The 25,550-nt window shown below is 46.8% G+C and overlaps 1 protein-coding gene across 7 annotated transcripts in view; it reads right to left on the bottom strand.

Annotated features, from left to right (window-relative positions):
• Window positions 1–25,550, bottom strand: part of LOC139350665 (filamin-C-like) — a 40,668-nt gene that overhangs the window by 7,727 nt on the left and 7,391 nt on the right. For 2 of the 7 annotated variants that reach the window (XM_070992181.1, XM_070992178.1), the window contains exons 2-35: window positions 22,275–22,523; window positions 21,087–21,184; window positions 19,114–19,264; window positions 18,844–18,962; window positions 18,683–18,760; window positions 18,261–18,423; window positions 17,799–17,999; window positions 15,196–15,333; window positions 14,954–15,080; window positions 14,334–14,470; window positions 13,961–14,154; window positions 13,766–13,879; window positions 13,410–13,553; window positions 12,845–12,968; window positions 12,545–12,705; window positions 12,370–12,460; window positions 11,915–12,084; window positions 11,502–11,619; window positions 10,952–11,214; window positions 10,084–10,681; window positions 9,710–9,883; window positions 7,959–8,121; window positions 7,643–7,803; window positions 7,334–7,501; window positions 6,973–7,096; window positions 6,735–6,891; window positions 3,824–4,013; window positions 3,706–3,729; window positions 3,098–3,345; window positions 2,514–2,606; window positions 1,600–1,699; window positions 1,122–1,262; window positions 782–910; window positions 426–599 (exon numbers count right to left, since the gene is read on the bottom strand). In XM_070992181.1, the coding sequence (XP_070848282.1) occupies window positions 426–599; window positions 782–910; window positions 1,122–1,262; window positions 1,600–1,699; window positions 2,514–2,606; window positions 3,098–3,345; window positions 3,706–3,729; window positions 3,824–4,013; window positions 6,735–6,891; window positions 6,973–7,096; window positions 7,334–7,501; window positions 7,643–7,803; window positions 7,959–8,121; window positions 9,710–9,883; window positions 10,084–10,681; window positions 10,952–11,214; window positions 11,502–11,619; window positions 11,915–12,084; window positions 12,370–12,460; window positions 12,545–12,705; window positions 12,845–12,968; window positions 13,410–13,553; window positions 13,766–13,879; window positions 13,961–14,154; window positions 14,334–14,470; window positions 14,954–15,080; window positions 15,196–15,333; window positions 17,799–17,999; window positions 18,261–18,423; window positions 18,683–18,760; window positions 18,844–18,962; window positions 19,114–19,264; window positions 21,087–21,184; window positions 22,275–22,523 (5,484 nt within the window). Of the gene's footprint in view, window positions 1–425; window positions 600–781; window positions 911–1,121; window positions 1,263–1,599; window positions 1,700–2,513; window positions 2,607–3,097; window positions 3,346–3,705; window positions 3,730–3,823; window positions 4,014–6,145; window positions 6,263–6,734; window positions 6,892–6,972; window positions 7,097–7,333; window positions 7,502–7,642; window positions 7,804–7,958; window positions 8,122–9,709; window positions 9,884–10,083; window positions 10,682–10,951; window positions 11,215–11,501; window positions 11,620–11,914; window positions 12,085–12,369; window positions 12,461–12,544; window positions 12,706–12,844; window positions 12,969–13,409; window positions 13,554–13,765; window positions 13,880–13,960; window positions 14,155–14,333; window positions 14,471–14,953; window positions 15,081–15,195; window positions 15,334–16,511; window positions 16,635–17,798; window positions 18,000–18,260; window positions 18,424–18,682; window positions 18,761–18,843; window positions 18,963–19,113; window positions 19,265–21,086; window positions 21,185–22,274; window positions 22,524–25,550 lie in introns of all 7 variants that reach the window. The other 5 variants (XM_070992182.1, XM_070992180.1, XM_070992175.1 and 2 more) reach the window with 4 other exon arrangements.

Genomic DNA, 25,550 nt, shown 5'->3' on the forward strand with positions numbered 1-25,550 from the left:
GGTTGGGTTTTATTTAGGTAGTGTAACTCACATGCAATCACAACCAGAGTCAAATTCAAGATCAAATTTTCTCAACACTGAAAAGACGTTTTCACAGTTTAGGCAGAAAACTCTCACATCAATGAATAAATTACAGCTAAATAGCTTTTGAAACACGTTCAGCTAAATAAATAACTGTGTGACTTCAGCTGAAGGAAAATGATGGACCTCCACCTCCATCTGCTACAGCCGACTGAAAAGGAAGGAAGGAAGTTAGGAGAAGAATGGTCTACATGTGTGGATACTGTAACCCATCAGTTTGGTGTCAGCACCAGTGCTGACCTAATAGAACCGATCAGGAATTGATTGGCCTGATCAATCCCCATTATATCAGTTTTCTGTTCAGGTTCTTTCTGACCTTCCATACACACACAGAGTTTTAGTACCGGTGATCTTGGCCGTGAAGGGGCTGCCGGGGATGTGTTTGTCATCAAACTTGACGATGATGTTGTAATCTCCAGGTGCGGTGGGCAGGTAGGACACAGTACAGGTCCCATCTTTGTTGTCTTTACAGCTGATCTCTGCTTTAGAGGGACCTTCAACAGCCAGAGAGAGACCACCTGCAGAGACAGACAAACTAATAAAGGCCGGTCCCTGATAAAGAGGAGGTAAAAACTATGGGCGGGGGTCACATCACCTGTGCTACATCTCACACAGGAAATTTAGTATAATGTCCACAGCACTACTTCAATCAGTACAGGTTAAAAATCACTGACAGTTTAATATGTTATGGCACTGATACCTTCTCCAGCATCTTTAGTAACGATAGTGAAGGTGGCCGGTCTGTTCACCGTGCCGTGACTCAGACCAGGACCGTACGCCGTCACATGACCGCTGTTAATGGCATCAACATAGAACTGGAGTGGACTTCCTGGAACAGAGAAAACACAGCAGGACCATTGAGACCAGGACAGACTGATAAAGTGCAGCCAGAGTTTAGGAAACAGATTCACCCTAAAGTCAAACTTTTGCTGATGATACTGGTCTGTTTGTTTCCAAAGGCCTCTGACTGAATCGATCCCTGTTGCTCCATCCTGAGAAAAAAGCATATGAAGTAAATCGAGTGCATGCTGGGGTGTCACCTGGGATATGGTTTCCATCATACTTGATGTCCATCTCGTGTAGGCCTCGCTCTGTCGGGGAGTATTTCACGGTGACGGTGCCGTCCTTGTTGTCGGTGATGTGAGGACAGGCGGTTCGACCGGACGGCATTCGTACTTCACCTGGAGTGCAAAATACAAAAACAATAGTTGTTAACCTATCATGAAATGACATCCCATAAATAAAAGATCTTTACATCGTCGTTTATTTGACTCAGTCTCACATCCAGAGAGCACCAACTGTGGATTAATCCACCGCTGTAAATAAACTAGGACAGAGGGTGTCGACTGCTGCACAGACTAAGCTAAATAAATAAAGCTGCAATCCTCACAGTTCAATATTTTCACCATCATCATCAGTCAATATAAACAGGAAGGCGAATAAAGCTTCACTCTTTTCTCAGAGAACTGAAATCTTACCTGTTCCTCTCAAAGAGCAACCTGTGGACAGAACTCTCACCTGTGATCTCTCCTTTCTGCACAGTGAAGGGAATGACCAGACTGAAGGGGCGGAGCATCGGCTCCATCCCGTCCACGGGGCTGATGGGATCATCGGTGGCCTAAACCAGAGCCAGAGGGGAGGACTGTTAGTGGTGCCATGCTGGTAACTCTGGGATTTCATCCAGAGAGAGGAGGAGGAGGAGGAAGAGGAAGCACAGCAGGATGGTAGAGAGGCTGAGAGAGCATCAGGGACTGGGTACACCAAGATTTAGACTGGTCCTAAACCAGTTAGACGAGATGTCCTTTCTGTCTGTCTGAGCTGAGCTGCTACATAAACACGTTTAATACTGTACGCTAATAAATTAAAAACAATCAATAAAAATAATCCAAAATGAATCCAAAATAAAATGTTTTCTGCACAGCTTTGAGCTGTCGATTCATGCTGCAGCTTCTCTGCTGAGATGAACTTCAACTGATCTGGAATCTGGAACAGAATCCAGTCTGCGTGAAACCAGCCCCCACCCCCCCAGCCCCCCCAGCAGGGAACAGATGATCATGCAGATGAATCATGCAGCGCCATGCTGAGCCAACACAAAATCTATGAGCCAATGTGGGCTGTTATTGACTGTGGGTCAGGAAGAGCTGCAGGGATCCAACAAGGGCGGCAAAGAGGACAGTTTGACGGACAGAAGGTCTGAGAGCAGCTTCTGCAGGTGAGCAGCAGACAGTAAGAATACTGCGTCCCCAGCAGACAGTAAGAATACTGCGTCCCCAGCAGACAGTAAGAATACTGCGTCCCCAGCAGACAGTAAGAATACTGCGTCCCCAGCAGACAGTAAGAATACTGCGTCCTCAGCAGACAGTAAGAATACTGTGTCCCCAGCAGACAGTAAGAATACTGTGTCCCCAGTAGACAGTAAGAATACTGTGTACCCAGTGAGGGGAGAAGCCCACATAGGGAGTGAAGGCCTGCTGTGACTGAAGCTTATCACACGGTTCCTCTATTACTGGGATGGAGTCACTCGCCTGACAGGAAACAACAGAGAACCTTTAGGGAACACACACACACACACACACACACACACACACACACACACACACACACACACACACACACACACACACACACACTGCCTCCGTGCACAAACAGTTTTTCAGGTGGAACAGGAGGAACACCGTGATGCTAATATTTAGCACGTTAGCATTGTAGTAAAAATTATGTTCCTTTCTTTAAATATACCGTCCATCATCCCAGCCTCCACACTCTCACTTCATACTGTCATTAACCAATCAAATCCTCCGACTGGAGAGTCGTTTCCTGTGAGCGTACTTTGAACTGCAGACTGCTTGTTAAGACGCACACCTGGCAAACGTGAAGGTAGCGCTATGTTAAAAACACAACATGCGACAGCATCTGCATTTTAACTCTTCACGTTGTTGAATATTTGTGGTCGTTCTGCTCATTTTCAGCATGCTGACTGGTGACCTGTGAAGATGACCTTTGAGGGGTTACTCACCACCACGTGGAAGGGGCTGTTGGGAATGTTCTCCCCTCCAAACCGGATGGTGATGACGTACTTCCCCGGCTCCGGAGCCGTGTAGTAAATATCAAAGGTCCCATCAGCGTTCTCCACCACGTCCACGTCCAGCTCCGCGCCGTCAGGAGTCGACACCTTACAGGTGACTTTACCTTTCCCAGCGGCCTTTGCGTCCACGGTGATGACCGTCTCCTCTCCGATCTGGATGGTCGGGCCGATGCCTGATCCTGACAGGATGGAGGACCGATCAGGAGTCAGTGGACTGTGCTTGTTTTGACAAACAGATCTGAACTGATCTGATCACAGTTACAAACCTCACTTTTCCACCACATGATGAACACGGAGATTCTCAGAAACTGAACTTTACAAACTGCGTGAGTTTTTGAGGGTCTTCTTGTGTCCTGCTGTATTTTACAAATCTGTATGTTTCAGACAAATGTCACTGTGACATGTGTGACAATGTGACTCAACATAAACAAAATGAGCCACTCGAAGAAAAAACGCCCCATCGCTTCATTAAATTGCACCACAGGAAGCTTTCAGTGAATTTCTGGCTCATACGATCATGGAGGCAAAAGTTTACTCACCCAGTCCGTGTCCTCCAATTGACACTGTGGGAAAACAACAGTAGGATCAGTGATGTTGTGACTCATTCAGGTGATGAAGTCTGATTGGTTTACGGAGCAGTGATGGGCGGAGTCTGACCTGTGACCAAACACTTGCTGGCATCTCCGGTGGGCAGCGCGTGGATGCGGTACGGCGAGTACGGGATCTCATCTCCTCCATATTTGATGGTGATGGTGTAACGTCCCGTCATGTCCGGTACATAGGACACCGTGTACGTCCCATCTCGGTTGTCTCGGATGTTCGCCTTCTTGGGTTTTCCCTCTGGGTCCTGGAGACACATGGACAGGAAGTCAGCGGTGTGTCAATACGTCTCAGGTTCTACTGAGTACAAGTACTGGCCATCAGTGGTCTCCTGCAGTACCATGTGCCATTGACATTAACAGCTACTATCCACTGAATCGAGACTTTTGGTTGGATGATCTGATTCCAGATCAGCCTTTGTATCGGTGCCTTTTGTCTGCTGTGGTCACGCACAGTTCTGGACAAAATTTTCAAAGCAACAAGGTTTAAGCAGTGGTGCTCAACATGTGGAAATAAACCAAATTAAAGGTCGCAGCATCAATTGAGACGACGTTCTGGACCCACCACATGCAGCTGGAGCCCTTCGTATATTGTCCACCCCTCAGTCCATCACTGTGTATAAACATGGTTTCCATCCAGGAGGCCAGACTGTGCAGGACCAGCAGACACCAGACTGAAGCTCTGTCCAACCTCCAAACTCTCATCCAGAGACGGGTCAGACTAAAGACCCTGGATGGCTCCTGATGGTTTGAGACCAGTGGTGTTCACAGTACTCACATGTACTGTTTACTGTTGGACGTCACACAGGAGCTAACTCTACTCAATGCAGCGGGGGGGTGCATGGATGGATGGATGGAGGCAGGTTTACGAAGCACTCCGGTTAGTGGAGAACCGAACACCACATGTGACTGTTAGATCATTAGACAAACTGAAAGAAGGTCAGTTCACAGGTAGACCACAGAGGGAGGAGGGGGGCGGGGGCACTATCTATAGACAGATTCATAAATAGCACTAAGTGAAAAGTACCTCAAAACTACATGTACTAAGTTACTGCAGCAAAGCTCCCTGGCTGCCGAGGCCATGCACCACAAACAGTCAGCTGGCAGCATGTTTAAAGCCTGGAAGAAGCAGGTTTTATTGATTCTTTATTGCTTTCTGTCTCTTCTGTGGTGGCTTGAAGGACTCCGGTTTTCTTGCTGTGGGGAGCCGTGGGCCTTCGTTTCCTGTGCTTCCTTTTTTGGCAGAGGCTGGGCGTGGTTCTCCAGGAGGTTGGGAGCTGACTCCTACTCAGCTGGGACTCGTCACAATCAGCACAGTACAAAGACCGTGGACCGCCGAACGCTCGTCACCAGACTGTTTCTGCTGCTTAGTGCTGCGCTGAGCGCTCCAGCACGTCTATGAGCCGCTGTCCACCTCAGAGCCTCGTGCCTCACTAACTCACCACCTGCCAGATCCCTCATTACACATTCAATAAATTCCTGTTTTTCCTTTACTCCCTGTCTGCATGTCGAGTCCAATTCCTACCTGAAACACATCTTCACCACATAAAACATTAAGAAAATGACAGAAGAAAAAGATATTTTTCCAGATTACTGTCAGTTTAAATTCTGTTTCAGTAGTAAATGTAAGTACTGCTGTCAATATCTGAAATGTTGCACATCTTTAATTTCCTGCAGTTCAGTTCAGTTCAGTCACTGTTAAAAGTTCAGTTTAAAAGTAAATATTTGTTCATTTATACTGAAAGCATTGTTCTTCTTAATGCATGCTGAATCATTCAGTTGCTGCAGATAAAACTCACATGTTCATCTGATCAGCTGTGCACTGACTGAAAGACTCCAGACAGGAAGTAATTAAGTGGACGAGTGCTGAACACACGCTCCTCTGTTTGCCCTGATTAGCTCCAAATGACTTCACAGGAAACTGCTCTCCATTTAGTGGCTGTTCTGGAGCTTTCAGTCATATCACATCACCTTCATTATCCATCTGAAAGAAGTGCATTTCTGGATCACATGAGGAGTCCACCGGCTTGAATTAGTCCTAATTAACACGTAATATGGTTGAAAGCTCCATATCAGCGACTAAATGGACTGTTTTAACTTGTTTTTTCAAAATCTAATTTATTTATCTGCGCATAAAATTCACAGACTTCAAAGAAGCAATGAACTAAAACTGGAAATAGGACAGAGCTCACTGGCCTCCACTGAGCCTCTTAAACTAACAGAAAGCAGAAGCAGAAGGTTTTTTGCTATCACATTTACAGAAATGCATCTACACATGCGTTTCCGTCTCTTTAGACTGTCTGCTTTAAGTGAATGGGGAGGGGGGAAGGGAAGGAGGGGTGAGGGGAGAGGGGGTGATGGAGGAGAGTCCAGGCCTTACGCTGTCTCTCTTATGAATACTGAAGGGGATGGTTTTCTTTACTATATGTGTCTCCCACACCCTCCTGCCCCAGTCCTCCACAAACACAGAGGCCTCGCGCCTGCACCCATCCGGACCCTGCAGCACCAGCAACAAGCCCCCCAAGGTGGACCGGGACGCCACATGGAGGGTTTGAATCAGGGGTTAAAAGAGAAAGATCGTTAGAAGGGTCCAGGTCTAAGATCCATCTGTCACAGTCAGTCCTGAGCTGATGAACCTGAAGCCTGTGTTTTTGTTCTCTTCATATATCTGTGATTAAATCATTACATTAAAGAAAATGAAGTAGATTCTCTGGCTTAAGTCCCCTCACACTGCCTCCCTATAAGTGGTATTATTATTTATTTAAGGTCCTGGTTACAGATTTGTTAATTGGCTTTATTTACGAAATCAGAATTAATATTTCACCTTGAAATTTTAGTTGGTTCATCGCTTGTCTGCAGTTTTCAGAACAGAAATTAATCGAGACATTCATAATGCGCATTGAAGGCCAGGTCCTGAGCTGGTTTTGTACTCTTTTAGGTGTAACCCAGGACAGGAATCTGTTACTCACCAGTATCTGAACAGTGAGCAGTCCCTCTCCGGCATCTCTGGCATCGATGGTGAACTCAACCGGCAGACTGGCTGGCACTCCGGATGCATTCAGACCTGGACCGCTGGCCCGAACTTTACTGGCATCATGAGCCGGTAATGTTTTGATCTTAAAAGGACTGAGAGGAGACAGTTTGAGAGATGAAACAAACCAGTAAGAGATCGCTCCCTCTTTATGTTCGAATCCCTTTGTTACTGACCTGCGAGGGACTTCCTGGTCGGCGTACTTCACGCACACCGTGTACGGGCCGTCGTTGACAGGAGTGTAGTTGACTGTGTGAGTACCATCGCCGTTGTCGGTGATGCTGATTGGCTCGGCCACACCTGAAGAGCAACCAGAGTCACATATCCTGATGTGTGTTCAGCCAAGTTAGCAGCTTCACAAAAAATGCTAACGTGCATCCGGACTCATGTTTGGAAGAAGGCAAACTTTCAGGAGAACCACTGATGGACGGTGTGAAAGCACCCTTGATAAATCCAACCCTGAAGGCCTTAAGCTGTGATTAGTTCAATGACAGAAGAGGGATAAGACGATAAATCGGGTTGTGTACGGGGTCTTACCAGTGGGCCCATACAGCTGGACCTCTAAGGGTGCCACACCAGCCTTGCTGCTGTCTACTGTGAAGGTCTGAGGCACGTGGGCCCGGACTCCACTTCCAAGGCCGGGACCAGAACACCTCACTTTACTGGGATCCACCAGCTCTCGCACTGGGACCCGAAATGGACTCCCTGCAACACATACAGAGGCCAGAAATGAGTCATTTCTTTACCTGAAATACACACAGAATCTATAAAATGTAAACCACACCAAAACCGAGTCCTAGAAACCTGGATTTTAACATGGTGGATGAAACAGTTCAGATGTATCACCTGGGATAGGAAGACCTCCAAAGGTGATGTTGACGTCGTACTCTCCAGGAGTGAATGGTATGTACTCCACACTGCAGCTGCCATCTTTGTTGTCCTTACAAGACATCTTGGCCTCAGATGGACCCTCAATGGCCAGGCCAAGACCTCCGGTGCCAGCACCTCTGAGGAAGAGGGCAGAGGGCAAATGAGCAGGAAGTTTGGGTTTGGGACTGAATTAAGGTCAAATCAGTCATTTCATCGTCAAAACATTTAGATTTGACTGATTGTTCTAAAGAGGATTCAAGCATGTTACATGAAGAAATCCAGTAAAACTCACCTGGTCTCAACTGTGAAGCGGTTTGGTTTGTTAACAAGACCTTCCTCCAGGCCTGGACCGTAGGCTCGAACTCGACTGGGATCACAACCTTCAGTCACCGACACCCTGAAGGGACTCTTAGGCACCGAGACCTCATCGAACAACACCTCGATCAGATGCAAACCTGCAGGCAGAGACAGAGCATCAAGGTGTTTTAACATGTCACTTTCAGCATGTTAGTTGACATAACCTTAACCTGACAGTCAGTCAACTGATGGCGACAGCACAAGAAATCAAGGTGTGGTGGCTGGGATGTGCCAGCCCTGGGAAATAATGTGATATTATTCTTCTCTGGAGAGTTGATGTGTGTCCATGCTGGGAAACATGATAGTGTCTTTCAAAACCACCAAAGCAGATCCAGCATTTTAAGAATCAACGTGGATTTTCTTTCCTCACATTTCGCCAGGCAGCGCAGGGTTTTGAACCTTTAGCTCCAAACCTGGAAGTGCATGTATGTTTCAGAGCGACAGAGAATCAGCTTTTATGAAATCTCAGTGTGACTGAAGCCTCCACAGGGGAGAGTATTTCTGTCCCACAATGCAATGGGCTCCAACATGTCACACATTACTATCAGTGGAAAACCATCTGCTGCGAGCAGACAGACTCCAGCTATTAATACCAGCCGCTCATCCCTCCCACCTCTCACTCTGTTTTTCCTCTTCCACTGAGCAGTTCAAGGCCTGATATTCATTCATGTTAGCTTCAGTGCATGTTTCTACCTTTGAACTGTTTATCTGCACTTTTCCAGAGTCGCTGTTGTTTTCTCAATACCACATCTCTGTATGTTACTACAAACAGGTGTACAGTATGACTGCAGAGCCATGTGATGATTAAAAATACTATACTATAAATACTATAAATACACTGTGGCATGATTACTATTACATGTGGGTTTAATTACCTTGACCAATGAACTCTGGCCGACATCAGGCGTCTATTTATTTGGTTTTCAGGCACTCCCATAAGGACCAAGGAGACTTACCAGGGCTTTAAGCTACACATTAGCATGTTAGCTAATAAACTCAGCCTTTCAGCCACATTTAGTACATTTAACAGTTACCATGCACGTTAACAATCAGCATGTCCTGATATCTAATGTGTATTATTTACTATGCTAGCATACCTAGCAATAAAATACTTAAACATGTTGGCATGTTAGTGCATTATCATAATTGAAAATAAGCCCCTTTTCACTCCAGTGCTGACTGTGTTTATTCAGCTGAGCTTTGAAGCTAACATGCTAAAAAAAAAGTTAGCCTATTAGTGCCCTGCTGTTAGCTTGGTAACTTGTGTAAATTAAGTACATCTAATGGTTGACATGTTGTTGTCATTGTGTGATTTAAATGAGGATTAGAAATAAAACATGTTTGTTTTGAATTTCGATGGTGGGGTTACATCAGGATACTGCCTAAACACCATTAAAAGGACCCATGAGATTACCACATTAAGAGTGTTAAACATGATGAAATCATTCTGCAGGAACGACTTTAATTGTTGCTTGGCTCTTTCTCTTTACTGAGGGAAAACAGAAGCTTTATGAAAGCCACAAGGCACTTCATTTCAACATTATGATGTGCTGCTGTGGAAAAACACCCATAAACCGGCAGCAAACCCTCCTCCTGCTGCACTCAGCTGATGAGGTCATCCAGTCTGCTGACTGAAGCTCAAACACAGGAAGGACACACATTAACATGTCGAATAAAAAGTCTCACCGTCCTCATAGGGTGTGTACTCCACTCTGTAGGTCCCATCGCCTTTGTCGGTGATGTAGGCGTCCGTGTTGGTGCCTGATGGATTGGAGATACAGGCCTTGATATGGCTGCCGCCACTCTTGAAGTGAGCCCGAGCGTCCACTGTGAAATGGGTGGTCACTTCCCTCAGGACGCCTGTAGAAACAAGAGTGAATGAAGTTTTCTAAGGATCAAACACAGTGACTTTTACTACTCAAATCAAACCAGAATGTGACTCTCTGACATCAGTTTTACTGTCTAAAAATGACCGTCTAACAAGTCGTGTGATTTCTGAGAAAACACTGCTGGTGTCAGTTTTGCTCATTTATTTAGGAAAAGTGCAGCAGATGTTTCACCTCTGGGTTCCACTCCTGGGCCGTAGACCTTCACCCCGCTGGTGTCAACAGCCGGGTCCACCTGAAGCCGGGCAGGGAACTTCGGCACTGCGTGTCCTCCATATTTGATGGTGATGGTGTACATGCCGTGTAACTGTGGGATGTAGGTGATGGAATAGGTCCCATCGCTGTTGTTCTGGACATGAACTTCAGCTTTGGCTCCGGAGTCAGAGATGATCTCGAGGGTGAGCTCGGCCTCTCCTGCTTTAGAGCAGTCCACCGTGAAGGATCCATCCTCATTGACTTTCCCTCGCTCCAGGCCGGGGCCACTGGCCGTCACTTTGCTGGGGTCAAAGACCGACTGGACCACAGCCTTGAAGGGGGACCCGGGAATGTGCTGGTCTGCGAACAGGATGTTGATGGCGTACTCCCCGGGCTCGGTGGGCAGGTACGACACGGAGCAGGATCCGTCACCGTTGTCCTGGCATTCGATCTTGGCCTCACAGGGTCCCTCAACTGTCAGGCCCAGCCCACCAGTACCAGCTCCCTTTGTGTCAATAGCAAAGGGGGCCGGTTTACCCACAACACCACCCTGAAGACCTGGGCCATAGGCTCGAACCTGGAAGGTAGACAACCAAGATCTTTTATACTCAGACCAAGAGATGATTACACCCACTAGGGAAAGTTAACTTTGGCAAGGAAGGTTCCCTAAGGCCACATAAGGTTTGCCAGGACCAATAAAGATTTACTGGGACCAGGTAAGTTTACTCAGACCAAGAAAGGTTTACTGGGATCAGGAAAGGTTTACTCAGACCTAAGACTCAGACGAAAGTTAAATGTCTGAAACTTTAACAGAAGCTTTAAGGAAAATATCTTTACAGTGACTCACCTTTGAAGGGTCGGGGGGCATGACGCCCTCCACAGTGAACGGACTTCCCGGTACAGGGTTTCCATCGTAGCTGATGTCCACTCTGTACGGTCCTTCCTCAGGGGGAATGTACTTCACTGTGTGCACCTCACTGACTGCACCTGACTCCAGCTTGCAGGGGATTGGTCGACGTGACGGTGAGGTGATCTTGACGTCCAGTTTGCCCTGCCCTCCAGCTCCCTGAGTACTGACCGTGAACTCCTCGTCCTTCCCAACGTCCACCTCTTTGATTCACACACAAACACAGACACACAAGCAGGATGTTTAGGACTTATTACATTTTTTTAATGGCAACAGATTTTGTAACATGGTCTTCAGTTGTTCAACACAGACATAATTTCATATTTTGTAGTATATTTGTATTTTTGTCGTATCGCTCAGTTCTCCTGGGAACCACTGATGTTTCCAGACCAGACTACAAAGTTCAAGCAAGGCTTCATATTGAAATATGTGAAACTTTATGTGAAAGTACTGTTAAAATAAAACTCAGATAAAACTGAGATGTACTCACTGTTGTTCAAACCTTGAACTTTGACCTTGTTGAGGTCCAGCGGGGGGGCCACAGTGATGTTAAATGGACTTTTAGGGATGGGGTCTCCTCCGTGACACACAGTGATGGACATGTTCCCCTGATGGAGACACAAAGTAGTTACTGTCAGTCATCAATCAGCTCACACATGATGAATCCACTAAATCAGGCATGTCCAAACTATTCCACAAAGGGCCGAGTGACTGAAGGTTTTCTTTCCAACCAAGCAGCAGCACACCAGACTTGACTCATTTCATCAGCTGATCTCAGTCTTCAGACAGCTAATTGGTCAGACTGCATCCTCTTGATTGGTTGGAGGAAAAACCTGCAGCCACACGGCCCTTTGTGGAATAGTTTGGACATCCCTGCACTAAATCAAAGCGTCAACCTCTGACCTGCTGCACCGCCGTGTAGCGGACGGTGTACGAGTAGTCGTGGTTGTCGATGATCTCGAAGTCTCTGACTGCTTCGCCTTTAGCTGCTCCGGTGAAATGAACCTCCGGTTGGGCTTTACCGGCTCCCTTTGTGTAAATGGTGAAGTGAGTCGGTTTTCCCACTTCAACGCCTGCAGAAAGTTCAGTAGAAATAAAACATACGACACAAATCTAACCAATCTGAAGCTTTCTGACACAGAGCATCGCTGTTCAGACAGGAAGTGAGGAGGATTTTCACAGGAAACTCATCTGCTGACTTAAAAACTTCAATGCAAAACAGGAAAACCTCAAGAGAGCCGAGTCATTTGTGCTCTTTGTGTGACTTCACCTGAAGGGCTCACAGTGACTCATTCCAAACATCCCAACCCGCACCTCCACCTGTTTACCACATCCTCATGTATCTGATCGCTCCTCACCTGTCTTGTTGAGTCCAGGTCCTTCTGCTCGCACTTTAGCGGCATCATGGGAAGGATCCACCTTTATTCTGAAGGGACTGATGGGAATTTCCTGTTTCAACATTAAAGATGAGAGGTTTGTTTAACACCTGGTTTTAACAGGAAACAGATCCAGTTTACCTGTCTGTGCTCTCACCTGATCCGCAAACAGCACCATGATGGTGTACTGACCGGCACCTGGAGGCGTGTACTTCACCGTGAACGTGTCATTGTCGTTCTTAATGATGTCAAAGTCGATGTCAGCCTCTGCGGGACCAACCACACCTGGAGCACATTTGATCCCGATGCTGACATCACCTGCAGGTGATAATAAACCTGTTTCATGCCATCCTTCAGCAGCATCCACAAGAAACAAGAAGAAAAAACAACCAAACTGCAGCATCAAACACAACAGGATAGAAGACGTGACCCAGGTATGATCTGAACCGTGTCCCACCCTGTCCGGCCTCGCTGCAGTCCACAGTGAAGTACGTGGGCTCGTTGGCCTTCAGTCCCGCCTTCTCCACACCTGGACCGTAGACCTTCACATTCTCTGGATGGCTGCCTTCTCCGATCGTCACCTGGTCACAACACAAAGTTTAAACAAAGAGCAAACAACCGCATCAACCAATGGGATTACAGATGGTGGACGTGAAGAAGTACAGTTACTCTGGTTTTTTGTGTACTTGTACTTTCGTTTCACTTTTAAATATTTTTTAAGTCAAGTATTGAACTTCACTGTGTGCTGGAGTTTGTGAGCGTTACAAACAAACTGAACAAAACAAGACAAAGAAGAATGACGTCATTATGAGGTCTGATGAAGGTTAGCGTCACTGGACCTGCCGCCGTGTCCACAGCTCTTTGTGTTTAATGTTAATGTCAGATGTTTGTTTAATCATCTAAGTTTTGTCTCTGACTTTACCCCAAACAGCTGCTTTTATACAGCAAGCTGGTTTACAGTTAACCTCATTCAGAGTTCGGGCTCTGGATCATGTGACGAGCTTTTCTGTGCGGTGGTTTACCCTGAAGGGGCTGTTGGGAACGTTGACCTCCCCCCAGGTGATGATGATGGTATGTTTAATGGGTTTGGTGGGGATGTAAACACAGAAGAAGGTGCTGTCTCCATTATCTGTGATCTGTATGTCGATGGGGAAACCCTCTGCATCCTGGAAGCAAGAACACAGATTTCACTCATCTCCAACCAAAATATGATGCATTGCTGTAGATTAAAGCACCAACAGGATATAAAGTAGTTCAATGAGCTCCAGCTGAAACATCCACAGCAGTAAAATGCAGCAAACACATGAATGCAGCAGGAATATGAATCCACAGACAGCAGTAAAATATCATATCTGAACATTATTTGATAAATTGTCACCTGAGCGTAGAGCTTCAGCTCTCCTCGGCCGGCTCCGTGGGTGTCGATGGTGAAGTCGGCCGGTTTGTTGACGATGCAGCCGAGCGGCTCCAGACCTGGACCGTAACATTTCACCTGAGGAGGACAGAACCTTCAACACACGTTTAACACTAAAATATGTGAAATGCTTTAAAACCAGACCGTTCCTGGACTCACGTTTTCTGGGAAGACGTCATTGGCAGCAGGCAGGATGTGAGCCATGAAGGGACTGTCCTTGATGTCCTCGTCATCACAGATGACGTGCACAGCGTAGTCGCCCGGTTCAGTCGGCCAGTAGCGAACGTCACATGACCCGTCACCTTTGTCGTCGCACTCGATCTTGGCCTGAGACGGACCCTCGATGGAGAAACCTGCAGACAATCAGTGATACAAACTTCAGCACACACTCGATAACTTCATGCTGTTTAACTCTCGCAGTGACTGAGACGCTTTATTTCTTCCTCTGGACTCAGACCACCAGGTGCCATCTTTAAGCCCCGCCCCCAGCCATCTGTCACTCATTCGGAGCAGCAGGTGAGTTGTGACATACCGAGTGTTCCCACCTCCGTGCCGATGGCCTCCACAACAAAGTCTGCGCTCTTCCCCACCATACCGGTCTCCAGACCTGGACCCCAGGCCCTCACCTTCTGAGGCCCCGCCTCCTCACTCACCTGAACCTCGAAAGGACTGAAAACACACACACACAAGCATACGATTAGAACTGATGATGATGACATCACACTTGGATGAAAAAAAATGTTCGTAAAGAGGTAATCAATCGATTAATTGATAATGACAGTAATCGTTAATCGCAGCTCTGCAGAGATCATTAGATCTAATCGTCATGTTTTACATATGTTTAACTCTTTAAAAGTGAGCATTGTGTGCTTTATATCTTCATCGGTCGACACAGATCAGAGCCTGTGGAGCCCTCAGGGTTCTGTAGATAATATCTTCATCACCATAACGCTCCAATATGTTCATATGATATGTTCACTTCATACAGACAGTTGAACATGTGCTGTTCTCTGCGACCTGAGGAGGACCTCAGGGTTCCATCCTGGGTTCCCTGCGACTCTGCAGCTCCATGAAAACACTGAGATAAAAGTATTTGCATTCACCTCCTCAGTGATATGACCTCCACAGGAGATGAATGAGTGAATGTCTCACCTGCGTGGGATGCTGTGTCCTCCCCAGGTGATGATTACGAGGTATTTTCCCGTCATGATGGGGTAATAATTACATTCATAAATCCCGTTTTCCATCTCCAGAACCTTCACCGGCTCCTCCAGGCCCTCTGGATTCAAACAGAAATATCACCCGCGGTCAGTGCTGCTCGTGATCAGCTTGTAAAATTAAAAAATGAAGGAAAGCTGAGAGCTGAAATGTGTTTTGGCATCACGCCGTCTTACTTGGTCCTCTCACGGTGACTTTGAGCTCTCCGCTGCCGGCGCCTTTGCTGTAAACTTTAAAATCTGCCACCTCTTTCACCCTCAGGCCTTTCGGCTGCAGACCTCTGCCCGACGCCCTGCAAGCGTTCGGGTTACAGGCTGTGAGGACCAATCAGAAGACGCTGGTTAGACTGGGAGATGACATGAAAGTGATGATGAAACTGGCACAAACATTCACACCAACACACACTCCTGCTGTTCTAATCCTGCTGACTCGTCTTCATGTCCAATCGGAGGCTCTAATCGATAATTTGTGGTACATGTTCAGAATCTGTGCATTCAAATTAATTAATGCACACAAACGACTAATTTGTGTTTGAAATTATTAATTTAGGTGCACAAATAAATGAAACATTACACAATTTTAACATTTCAACTGCTTCATAATGACAAATAGAGAGACAAAATGCTGCTAATTTGCATGCTAAGAGTGTGAAGACGAGCATGATTAAACTAACCCTCAAGGTAAAAGTGAGGATTTAACATCATCAGGGAAAACTAAACACACACACACACACACACACACACACACACACACACACACACACACACACACGCTCAGCTGCAGGTTTATCTCTGTTAGTCAGCTGATCAGCGCTGAGAGAAGCAGTTTGAGGCTGAAAGGAAGAAGCAGAACCAGGATCATCAGTGTGACGAGCTGCAGCTGCACGACTTCAACCAGAGAAGAAGAGCTGAACGGAAAAACATGATGACAAAATGTTCAAAGAAGAATTATTCACAGGCAAAACACACGAAGCTGAGAATCACTGTGAAATCAGAAGAGTGGGGGAGGAAGACAAGGTTATAATGCTGGTTACGAGGAACAGGAAGTGAAGCAGGAAACGGTGATGAGGATGATTATGATGAAGGTCCATGTGTTTAAAAACATGATTCGCTAAACACACACACACACACACACACACACACACACACACACACACACACACACACACAGATGACAAAAACCAGGACTGCCCCGGGACACCACAGCTAACTTGGATGTCTGTAGTTTTTCAGAAGTGGGCGAAAGGAAAGAGGTGAAGGAGAATAAAAGCACAGTTGAGGTGGACATAAACCCTGAGACATCCACATTCACTCTGTTTCTGGGCCGTAGGAGAAGGTAAAGCTGCTCAGGACGAAGCGGATGCTGCACATGCTGTAAAGCTGGGAAACCCCTCCAGAGGACAGAGGCAGGGATGGTTTTGAGTTGAGGTGGAAGGAAACCAGGCTAGCGCAGGCAGGCTCCAGTCACACCCCCACCCCCGGCCTATACTAACTTGGTCGCCTGGGTTTGGGCGGTGTTGGAGGGGGGCCTCTCTTTGTCTTGTCTGAGGGTGAGGTGCGTATGGACTGAGGTCCAGTCTGCACCGGAGACCCGGGAGGCAGGACGCTCTGTGAAACTGAAGGAGGGAACAACAGTGATGATACATTTGTGCACAGGCAGAGACGGGACAGAGGCCTCCAGACCAGTCGGTACCTGGACCAGAAGACTGCCAGGCTGCCGGACCAGCGGGCAGAGGTCGGGACCAAGTTTGCTAATGCTCTAACCAAGTACAGACTAACTAAGCCAAGTCACGTTAAGTCACAAGCAGAAGTAAGCAAGTCTCAAATAAAGACTACAAGTCCCAAGTCCTAAATCAAGCCCAAAGTCACGTTCTACTTCAGGTCAAGACAGGAAGTACAGGGTCAACTCAAAACGTGAGACAGCCAGGTCCCAAATCAAGACAGACAAGTCCCAATTCAATACTGGCAATCCCCAAGTCAGCTTCCAAAATTCTCAAGTTTAGTAAGATAAGAAAAGTCCAGGACCATGTCCCAACTTAAGACAGACAAGACCTGAATAATGACAAAAATCCAAAGTCAACATTGGAAATCCTTTATCTAGACAGCAAGTTCAAGGTTGGCAATTCAGACTTGATTCACAAGTCAAGACAATCAAGTATTGAGTTGAGTCCTAAACCATGTCCAAGTCAAGACAGGCAAGTCAGACCCAAGTCCTATTAGACAAAGATCCATCAATTATTATCTGTCTGTCAAACCGTCCATCTCCCATTTAAGTCCACATCTCTGCCAGCAGACCGGTGGAGCGCCGAGGACCAGACCGAACACCACAGCCCAAAACCATGAGAGCGCACGCACAGCGTCAGCCAATAAAACCCAGTACTGAGGAGCAAGCGCTGACTGTCCCATCAGACCTGGACCCAGACTGAACTGCAGAGGTTTTATTATTATGGAAATCAGTAACTTTCTGTTCTTTAATCAGTCAGTCTGGACATCAGATGTCAATGTGACACTCACTCGGATTAGGAATAGATGCTGAGTAGCGGATGGTGGTTACAAGGGGGGGGGGGGGGTCAAATGGTTCATTATGAGGGTCGGATTAGGTGTACTAACGAAGTCAAAATATCTGCAGGCTTCAGGTTCTTGTTAATGTTACACAGAAATTAATCTGTGACAGAAATATGGCCTCCATTTAACTTTTTAAGGAACCTCAGACACCATCGAGAACAAAAGGTCAGAACTGACAATATCCAGTGTGGCAGATCTACATGTGTAAAACCTACCCTCTGAGATGTGGACGGTGAAAGGGCTTCTGGGAATCTGCTGCCCGGCAAAGGTCACATAGACAGTGTGAGGTCCCTCCAGGACGGGAACATAGGTGCACCGGAAAATACTGTCGCCTTTGTTCTCCAAGACAATCTCCACAGTATCCCTCCGACCGTTTGAATCAACAATGATGACGCCTACATCTCCAGCACCCGCCCCTGATGGACAGACAGAGGGACAACAAGACTTCCAAAGACTGAAAGACGAACGTGAAAGTCTCAACTGTCGCTGCTTTGCTTCGTGAAGTCATGCTGTGCTGCCTACAGCCGCTGTCTTATTGCTGCAGATGTATCTTTGCAGCATTAAAGCCTCTTTTTTTGCATCTTTTCTTGCATATTTATCTAAATTAAATTATACACAGATTAGAAATGTAACACTGACTCATTATACAGTTCAGTGTTCAGTCTCAGAGTGAGTACCTGCAGTGTAAATGTCAAAGTATGTCGGTTTGTTGGCCATGTTGCCCATCTGCTGCAGTCCCGGCCCGCGGGCCTGAACTCTGGTCGGGTCGCCCATGGCCTTCGAAACGTTCACCATGAAGGGACTTCTGTCGATGTCCTGGCCAGCAAACAGCACCTTCACCTGGGAGAAGCAGTGACACACAGGCCTGTCAGGTTTCTGACGAGTCACTTCCATCACTACTCAACCTAATCAGTAATGTCAATCATTCAACCAAATCTGAGACCAAACCAGGAACTAAACTTCCATGCTTAAGTCTCGAGATGCCAGCTGAGCCAGCTCCATTCGCTAAAGGAGTCGATGTTGAATTCGATGTAGCTGACAGCTCTGTATGCTAACAAGCAGACGTGCGCTTTCTGGTTGGTGCAGTGATTTTTCTTACTTTGTGGAGCCCCTCCACTTTGGGCAGGTAGACCACAGAGTAGCTTCTGCTCTTGTCGTTGTTGGGGATCACTCTGGCCTGATGGACACAGACAGACAATCAACATCAGTTAACACTTCACTGTGTTTGACTGAATAGAAAATAAGGGTGTGTGTTCCCACCTCCTCCGTGTGTCCCTCTGGATCTTCCACATAAACCAGAACTTCACCCAGTCCGGCCTCCACTGTCTCCACCAGAAACTCTGCTGGTTTCAGAACCACGTTCCCTCGAGGTTCAATACCTGAAACCAAAGCCTTTCTGGTTACTTTAAAAACATGGAAATCTTTCCAGCAGGGAAACATGTAAGCAGCACACAGCTGGTTTTCACTTGAAGCTGATCAAAGTCGATTCAAACCGATCAGGTTTTGGACAGAGGCTGGTTTGGTCCTCACCTGGTCCATAGGCTTTAGCCCTCTTTGGGTGCAGCGTCTTTGCCCTCAGGGGGGCGCCGGGCTTCAGTTTAGATTTGGGGAACTGAGACAGGTAGGTCATGACAGAGTGCTCGTCCACGTTAGGATCGACGATCTCCTCTGGAGCGATCACCTGAAGGTCGAGGGGATGAACACATGATGAGCACATTCACTGGTTAAAAAGTCACCTTCTGCCAGCAACACATCGCAGAGACTCGTTAAAGGGAGGAACGTGGAACTGTTTGCTCATATCAGATCTGACTGTATTGAGTCCAAATTCATTAATGGAAGAAAAACTGGAGACAGACGAGAAGAGAAAAAATCTTTTTCTGGGACTAACAAGACAAAATAATGGAGGAATGAGTTAGAGCGTCGAGCAGCTGGTGAACACATGAAAGGTCTGTGAAATGTTAAACAGCTGCTCCTGTAATGGATTCTGTTGTTCATTAGCAGACGTTTTCAAATCCTCCGCTTTCGTGAAAGTATCAATGACTGCACGTTCAAACAGTACAGAGGACAGTTTATTCATGCAGCGTCTCTCAATGTGTTTCAGAAGACATGAAAAGGCCTGAAGATGAAGGACAAGAAACACAAAGTCATATAAAAAAGACATACAAAGTGGACTGAAATAGAAGTCCATCAAATAGAAATGAAACAACCAAAAACTGACATTAGTGATGAAGACGAGCTGTGACTTTGTTCTTCAGTCAGTTCAGTGTTTTCTCCCTTTAACTGCAGGAAATGTTTGTTTTCGTGAATATTATTTCTGTAAATCTGAGAATCAGTGGAGCTTTTTTTCATGATCATTTTCGTTGGAGCATGAAGACGTTGAACAGAAGAAGACCGAGAACGGAGCTCTGAGGAACCCCACGTGTCATTTTTGTCGTTCCCTCAGATTCATATTTATGCAGTGAATTATGAAAATCAAAAAATAAAACTTTCATCCACTTTACGGCTGCTTTAAACTCCACGTTCTACCGTTACGATCACCTTGTCTTCGTAGCTCCTAATTGGTTGGGTTAATCACATGTCAGACAAACAGGAAGTGTAGAAGAAGACCAGCAGGTATCAAAGTCAGAGTTTCCAGTGATGATTGTCAACATGAACAGATGGGACAGAAGTCAGAGTTTAGTGATTCTCTGCTGCTTTAAAAACATGAAAACATCTGCTTCACTGAGCTTTAAAACATCATCATTTATCAACACAGGAAGCAGCTGAAAAGATGGAAACTATGACTTTATGTCTTCAACTAACGAGTCAACGATTGTTCATCATCTGATTCTGCACTCAGTGTTTTGTCTCCACTCTGCTGCTAATTTAAAGTGCTGGCTGCAGGATCGTCCTGCAGCCTGGAAATAGACCAGATCGGCATTCAGCACACGTGAAAGGAAAGTTCCTGATGCTGCACCACGACGACGACTTACACGTTAAACTACATCATGTCCTGATCTCAAAAGCTGCTCAGTTCAAATTCTGCAGTTACAAACTTATTTTAGTTTAGTTTCAAGGCGTCAGACTTTAGGGACAGGGTTCGGGTTAGCTCTACGAAGACAAAGTAAAGGGTTCAAATGAACTGAACTGAAACTGAAGCAAATACATCTGAAGTGAAGGAGGAAAATACAGTTTTGAGCTCACAAATACAAAATTCATGCTGGTAAACAGAATAATTCAACAGTTAATAAATACATCTTCAGTTTTGTTGTCACGATTTTTGGGGGTTGGGGGACGTTTGACTTTCTAAGATCATGTTTACAAACCCATAATTTCCTAAACTCTACATTTTATCTTTGAAATGATTCTGAAAAAACAGTTAAACCAGTTTTTAACACAGTGAAAGAGTTATTTTACTCATTTAGAATATTTCTGATCGATTCTTGAAGTTGAAAAAACTGTATTAATAATATTAAAATAATATTAAAGTAAAGCACAATGGTTAACAAACAGGTAAATGTCACCTGTGGCACTCCGAGCCAGTCGTCAGCCTGCTGCATGGCCTCTCTGGCGTTCTCCACCGGCTGACTGGGATCCCATGTTTCCCAGTCTGGACACAGACCTGAAGGCAGCACAGAGACAAGCTGAAGATGAGACTTTCAGGCAGAAACGATTCGATAAGAAGAGTTTTTGTACCAAACGGCCAAAAAGACTAAATTTAAACACAGCGAATGTGAGAATAGGAATCAGTGTGTTCAGATGTTTTCTTCTAATGACCCTGCAGATCTTTTTCTGCACAAAAACCTTCAGTTCCAAAGGCAACACCTCTTAAATGCATCAGTGCATGAAGCCACACGAACTCACACAGAAGAACAACGTCTGCCTGAACGAAACACCAAATAAAACCGACACAGTCACAAATATAACCAGGAAACATGTGACCGCTCCGTCCTCAGACGACCGAACGCTGATCGAACGAACGCGAAGCGACAACAATCAATCTGATAACAATTAACAATCATCTCAACAGTCTGATCACCAGCATTACCTGCTCAGAGGAAGCAGTGAAGCAGCGAAGCAGCGAAGCGTTTCCTGTTAACACATGAAACACAAACACCGACACACACGTCCGTCATAAAGCTGCTAAGAGGATTAAACTGAAGGGACACACTGAGGAGGACAGCTGTGTCTTTATGAGGACCAGTGAGGGTTAGACGAGGTCAGAATCAGGCTGTGAACGGACGCTTCCTGCAGCGCCTCATCCGACACTCCGACTGCTTTCAGCACTTTCACATCACTTCCTTTAACTGCTCGAACTTTAATCCTCAGTACATAAACTTCTTTGAGTGCTTGACATCGAGTGACTCTTTAGCTCCTTTCAACTCTTTCTCATCAGCCGACGCTTCAGCTCCTTCCAGTGCTTAAATGTTGACTTCCCTCTGCATTCACACGTAAACTCACACGTCAGCTTCATTCAGTGTTTACACTGAACGTGAAAACTCAGATGTCTTCTGCGTGTCCACTTCACTGTCTTTCAGTTTCAGCCATCACTGCCTCACAAAGACGCTTCAGAAGCTGCGCAGAATCAGCGCCTCGAGACATTTAAAGGGTTTAAATGAACCAATGAAAGTCATTTCTTATTCACCCCATCACTCATTTTCACTGATCGCTAATTAAAATCTGGAGTATCAATGTTCTCATTGTGGACCTACCAGGGGCGCAGTTGTCCACCAGTGCTCCCAGTGCCTTGCCGTCCCTCCAGTCTCGGTGGAAGTTGGTGATGGGGAGCTGGGGCACCTTGTTCTGGATCCAGCCCAGCAGACGCTGTTTGGGGGTCAGTTTCTTGGCGTCTTCGTCGTCCTCGTCCTCCCACATGGGCATGGAGATGGAGTAATGCAGGATCAGGGTCCAGATCAGACCCAGGATCAGCTTCAGGTTCCCGTCCACGATGGCTTTAGAATCTGAGGGACAGACAGAAAACGGTTTAAATAAGGACGTGTCAACTGCAGGAGGAACAGGAAATCCTGCGCTTCAAGCACTGAGGACATTTTTAACTGACGGCTCTGGACGTAAACTGTCAGCCAATTAGAAGCCAGTAAATTTCTGTGGTTCAATTACGTCTCAGCCGGTGGTCAAAACATTGGTTTTCTAGCATTCTGTGATCAGCTCGTGTGACCCAGTTTCCTGTTCTGCTCACGAACTTTTGACCTGCTCGCCAAAATAAAAGTTCATGGCTTCACGTTGTTTATCTTTCAGCTGTCAGGAGACTCGTTTTAATGTGAAAGTATCATCCGTCAACAGCAGAGATCTGCTGCAGGATGATGTCATCGAAGGCCCGGTCTAAGGAATGAGGTCAGTTTAAATGGGAAACACATGGAGACACACACACACGCACACACGCACACACGCACACACACACACACACACACACACACACACAGGAATGTGAGGGAGGACTGTGATTTGTTCCGAAACTGAAAAACTAGTTTGTTTTATCCTGATGAGTCTTTCTGCTTTAAACAAACACACCAACACGTCTGTCCAAACCGCCGCAGCTCATGATGGATGGAGGTCGACGCCGTTTCACCACATGAACTCGTGTCATCTCTAAACAGACCAATGAGAACCTCACAGTCCCAGTAAGGCTTCTGATGGATCGTCCAATGGGGAAACAGCGTCAGAGAAAAGAAAACAGCAATTCATAAATCATCCGAGCGTTTTGGCCGACTGTCGTGATAAAAACACGAGTTCGCTGTGACTCACACACAGCGCGGTTTATTCAGCTTCAGCCAATCAGCTTCAGCTCTCTCTTCAACTGCTTTCAGTGCTTTTACTTCAAAGGACACACTCAAATGTTTGAACCACACCTGTTCACACTTCACTGGACCTGACACTGAAACCTCCTCCACGCAGGACATCACTGGGTTCACCTTTCAGGCACCGGTCACTGTGACTGCTGAGTGCTGATTGGCTCCCTCGCTCCACATGACAGCGTCTCTCATCAAACAGACGTAACCCTTGAGGTGTTTGTCGCTGCAGTGTTTGCTTTCATTCACACAGTCGAACCTGCATTTTGCCTGAAAAGTTCGCCGATCACACAGGACACCATGCAGGACGTCACGCAGGACGCCATGCAGGACGCCACGCAGGACGCCACGCAGGACGCCACGCAGGACGCCACGCAGGACGTCATGCAGGACGCCACGCAGGACACCACGCAGGACGCCACGCAGGATGCCACGCAGGACGCCACGCAGGACGCCACGCAGGACGCCACGCAGGACGCCACGCAGGACGCCACGTAGGACATGTTCCAGAACACTTCAGGGACACAGCAAGTGGAAAAGCTGACGCCTCGACTCCTTTCAGCAGTTTCACCTGAACTGTCAATGAACTGCTAACATAGCTAAACTGCAGTGACGTGAAGTGTGTGTTTACTGTGTGTGTGTGTGTGTGTGTGTGTGTGTGTGTGTGTGTGTGTGTGTGTGTGTGTGTGTCTGTGTGTGTGTGTGTGTGTGTCTGTGTGTGTGTGTGTGTGTGTGTGTGTGTGTGTGTGTGTGTGTGTGTGTGTCTGTGTGTGTGTTGAGGAACAGACATTTGAGCTCAGAGAAGGAAAATATGATATCATGATTGTGTCCACAAGACAATGGAAAACACACACACAGAGTCAGGAAGCTCAGCGACCAGAGATTAGTCAGGCCCGGGGTTCAGAGGGGAAACGTGTGTCGGGAGCGTCGCTCTAATCTTTCCCCAGGAAACAGAAGCTGCTGCTGTTTGTTCTTCTCGTCTTCAAACTGATTTACTGAAACTTCACACGAGACGTTTTTGTCCAGCGTGAGCTGCTGGAAAGTACTTCATTCACATAAAGTACTCGCTGATACTTTTGTACTTTGAAGTAACTTTTTGAATGCAGGACTTTTACTTGCTGCACAGTATTTCTACTCTGAGGTATTAGTACTTTGACAGTGAGGCCTGTCTGACCTCATGTGGAGGTCAACAGGAGCGTCCACACACTTTCCACATCCAGCACCTTCAGGATGGACTGAGACTCAGACCTGATCCCCACCATGAGACCTGGACCTGGACCGTCTGACTGGAACCAGGGCTGAAGGCTGTTGATGGACGCAGCGTCCCGTGTCCTCAGCTGTCCACATACTGATGGACATGTGCAGCGAATCAGCAGTGAGTGACATCTATCACTGCACACCTGAGGACAGGTGTAGCTGGCCAATAAAAAGTCTGTTTCTGAGGTCAGCTGACCTCAAAAGCTGCTGCTGCCACGAGGCTTTTTGTCCCCGCAGTGACGCCGTACGCTGCAGGAGTGTGAGGCAGGAATGAACTCTGGTGTTCTGCCAAACACCTCCTGAGCTGCACAACAACACGTCTGTGTGGAACACAGCCCGTCCTGTTCGCTGACGGCCGACGCTCACAGCGGCGACCGTTCCCGCTCGCCGTCGCCAACGGTTACCAAACAAACAACATAAAGGTCGCCCTGCTGCAGAGAAACAATGGAGTCCTGATAGAAGGGCTGCGTGAGGGGGACGGAGGGGGACAGAGGGGACGGAGAAACTGTGTAATGTGACATTTAGAAAGAAAGACTTTGCGGGGGGAGAGAGGAAGTGATGGAGGGAAAGAGGAAAGAGGAGAGAGGAAAGAGTGATGACGGCGGACGGAAAGAATGAAGAACAGGGTGAACTCAAACACTTCCTGTTCCTCGAGGCCGACAGGTGACTGAGCCGACACACCTGGACTGAACCCACGACAAACTCTGCACACATCAGCAGGCATCGACCCGACGACTCGAGCGGTGGTTAGCGGCTGAACGTCCACAGGCCCGTCTGAGCCTGACTGGATCATGTGACTGACAGAACGCAATCTGATTGGACGGAGATCCGATGGACTGCAGCTGAGTGATTCGTCCAAATGTTCATTTTAAAACTTTCAGCTTGAAGTTAAAAACTGTGATAAAGTTTAAAAAAGAGACAAAT

Source organism: Chaetodon trifascialis, chromosome 22 (genome assembly GCF_039877785.1).
Source record: "Chaetodon trifascialis isolate fChaTrf1 chromosome 22, fChaTrf1.hap1, whole genome shotgun sequence".
In the NCBI taxonomy this organism is placed as follows: Eukaryota; Metazoa; Chordata; class Actinopteri; order Chaetodontiformes; family Chaetodontidae; genus Chaetodon; species Chaetodon trifascialis.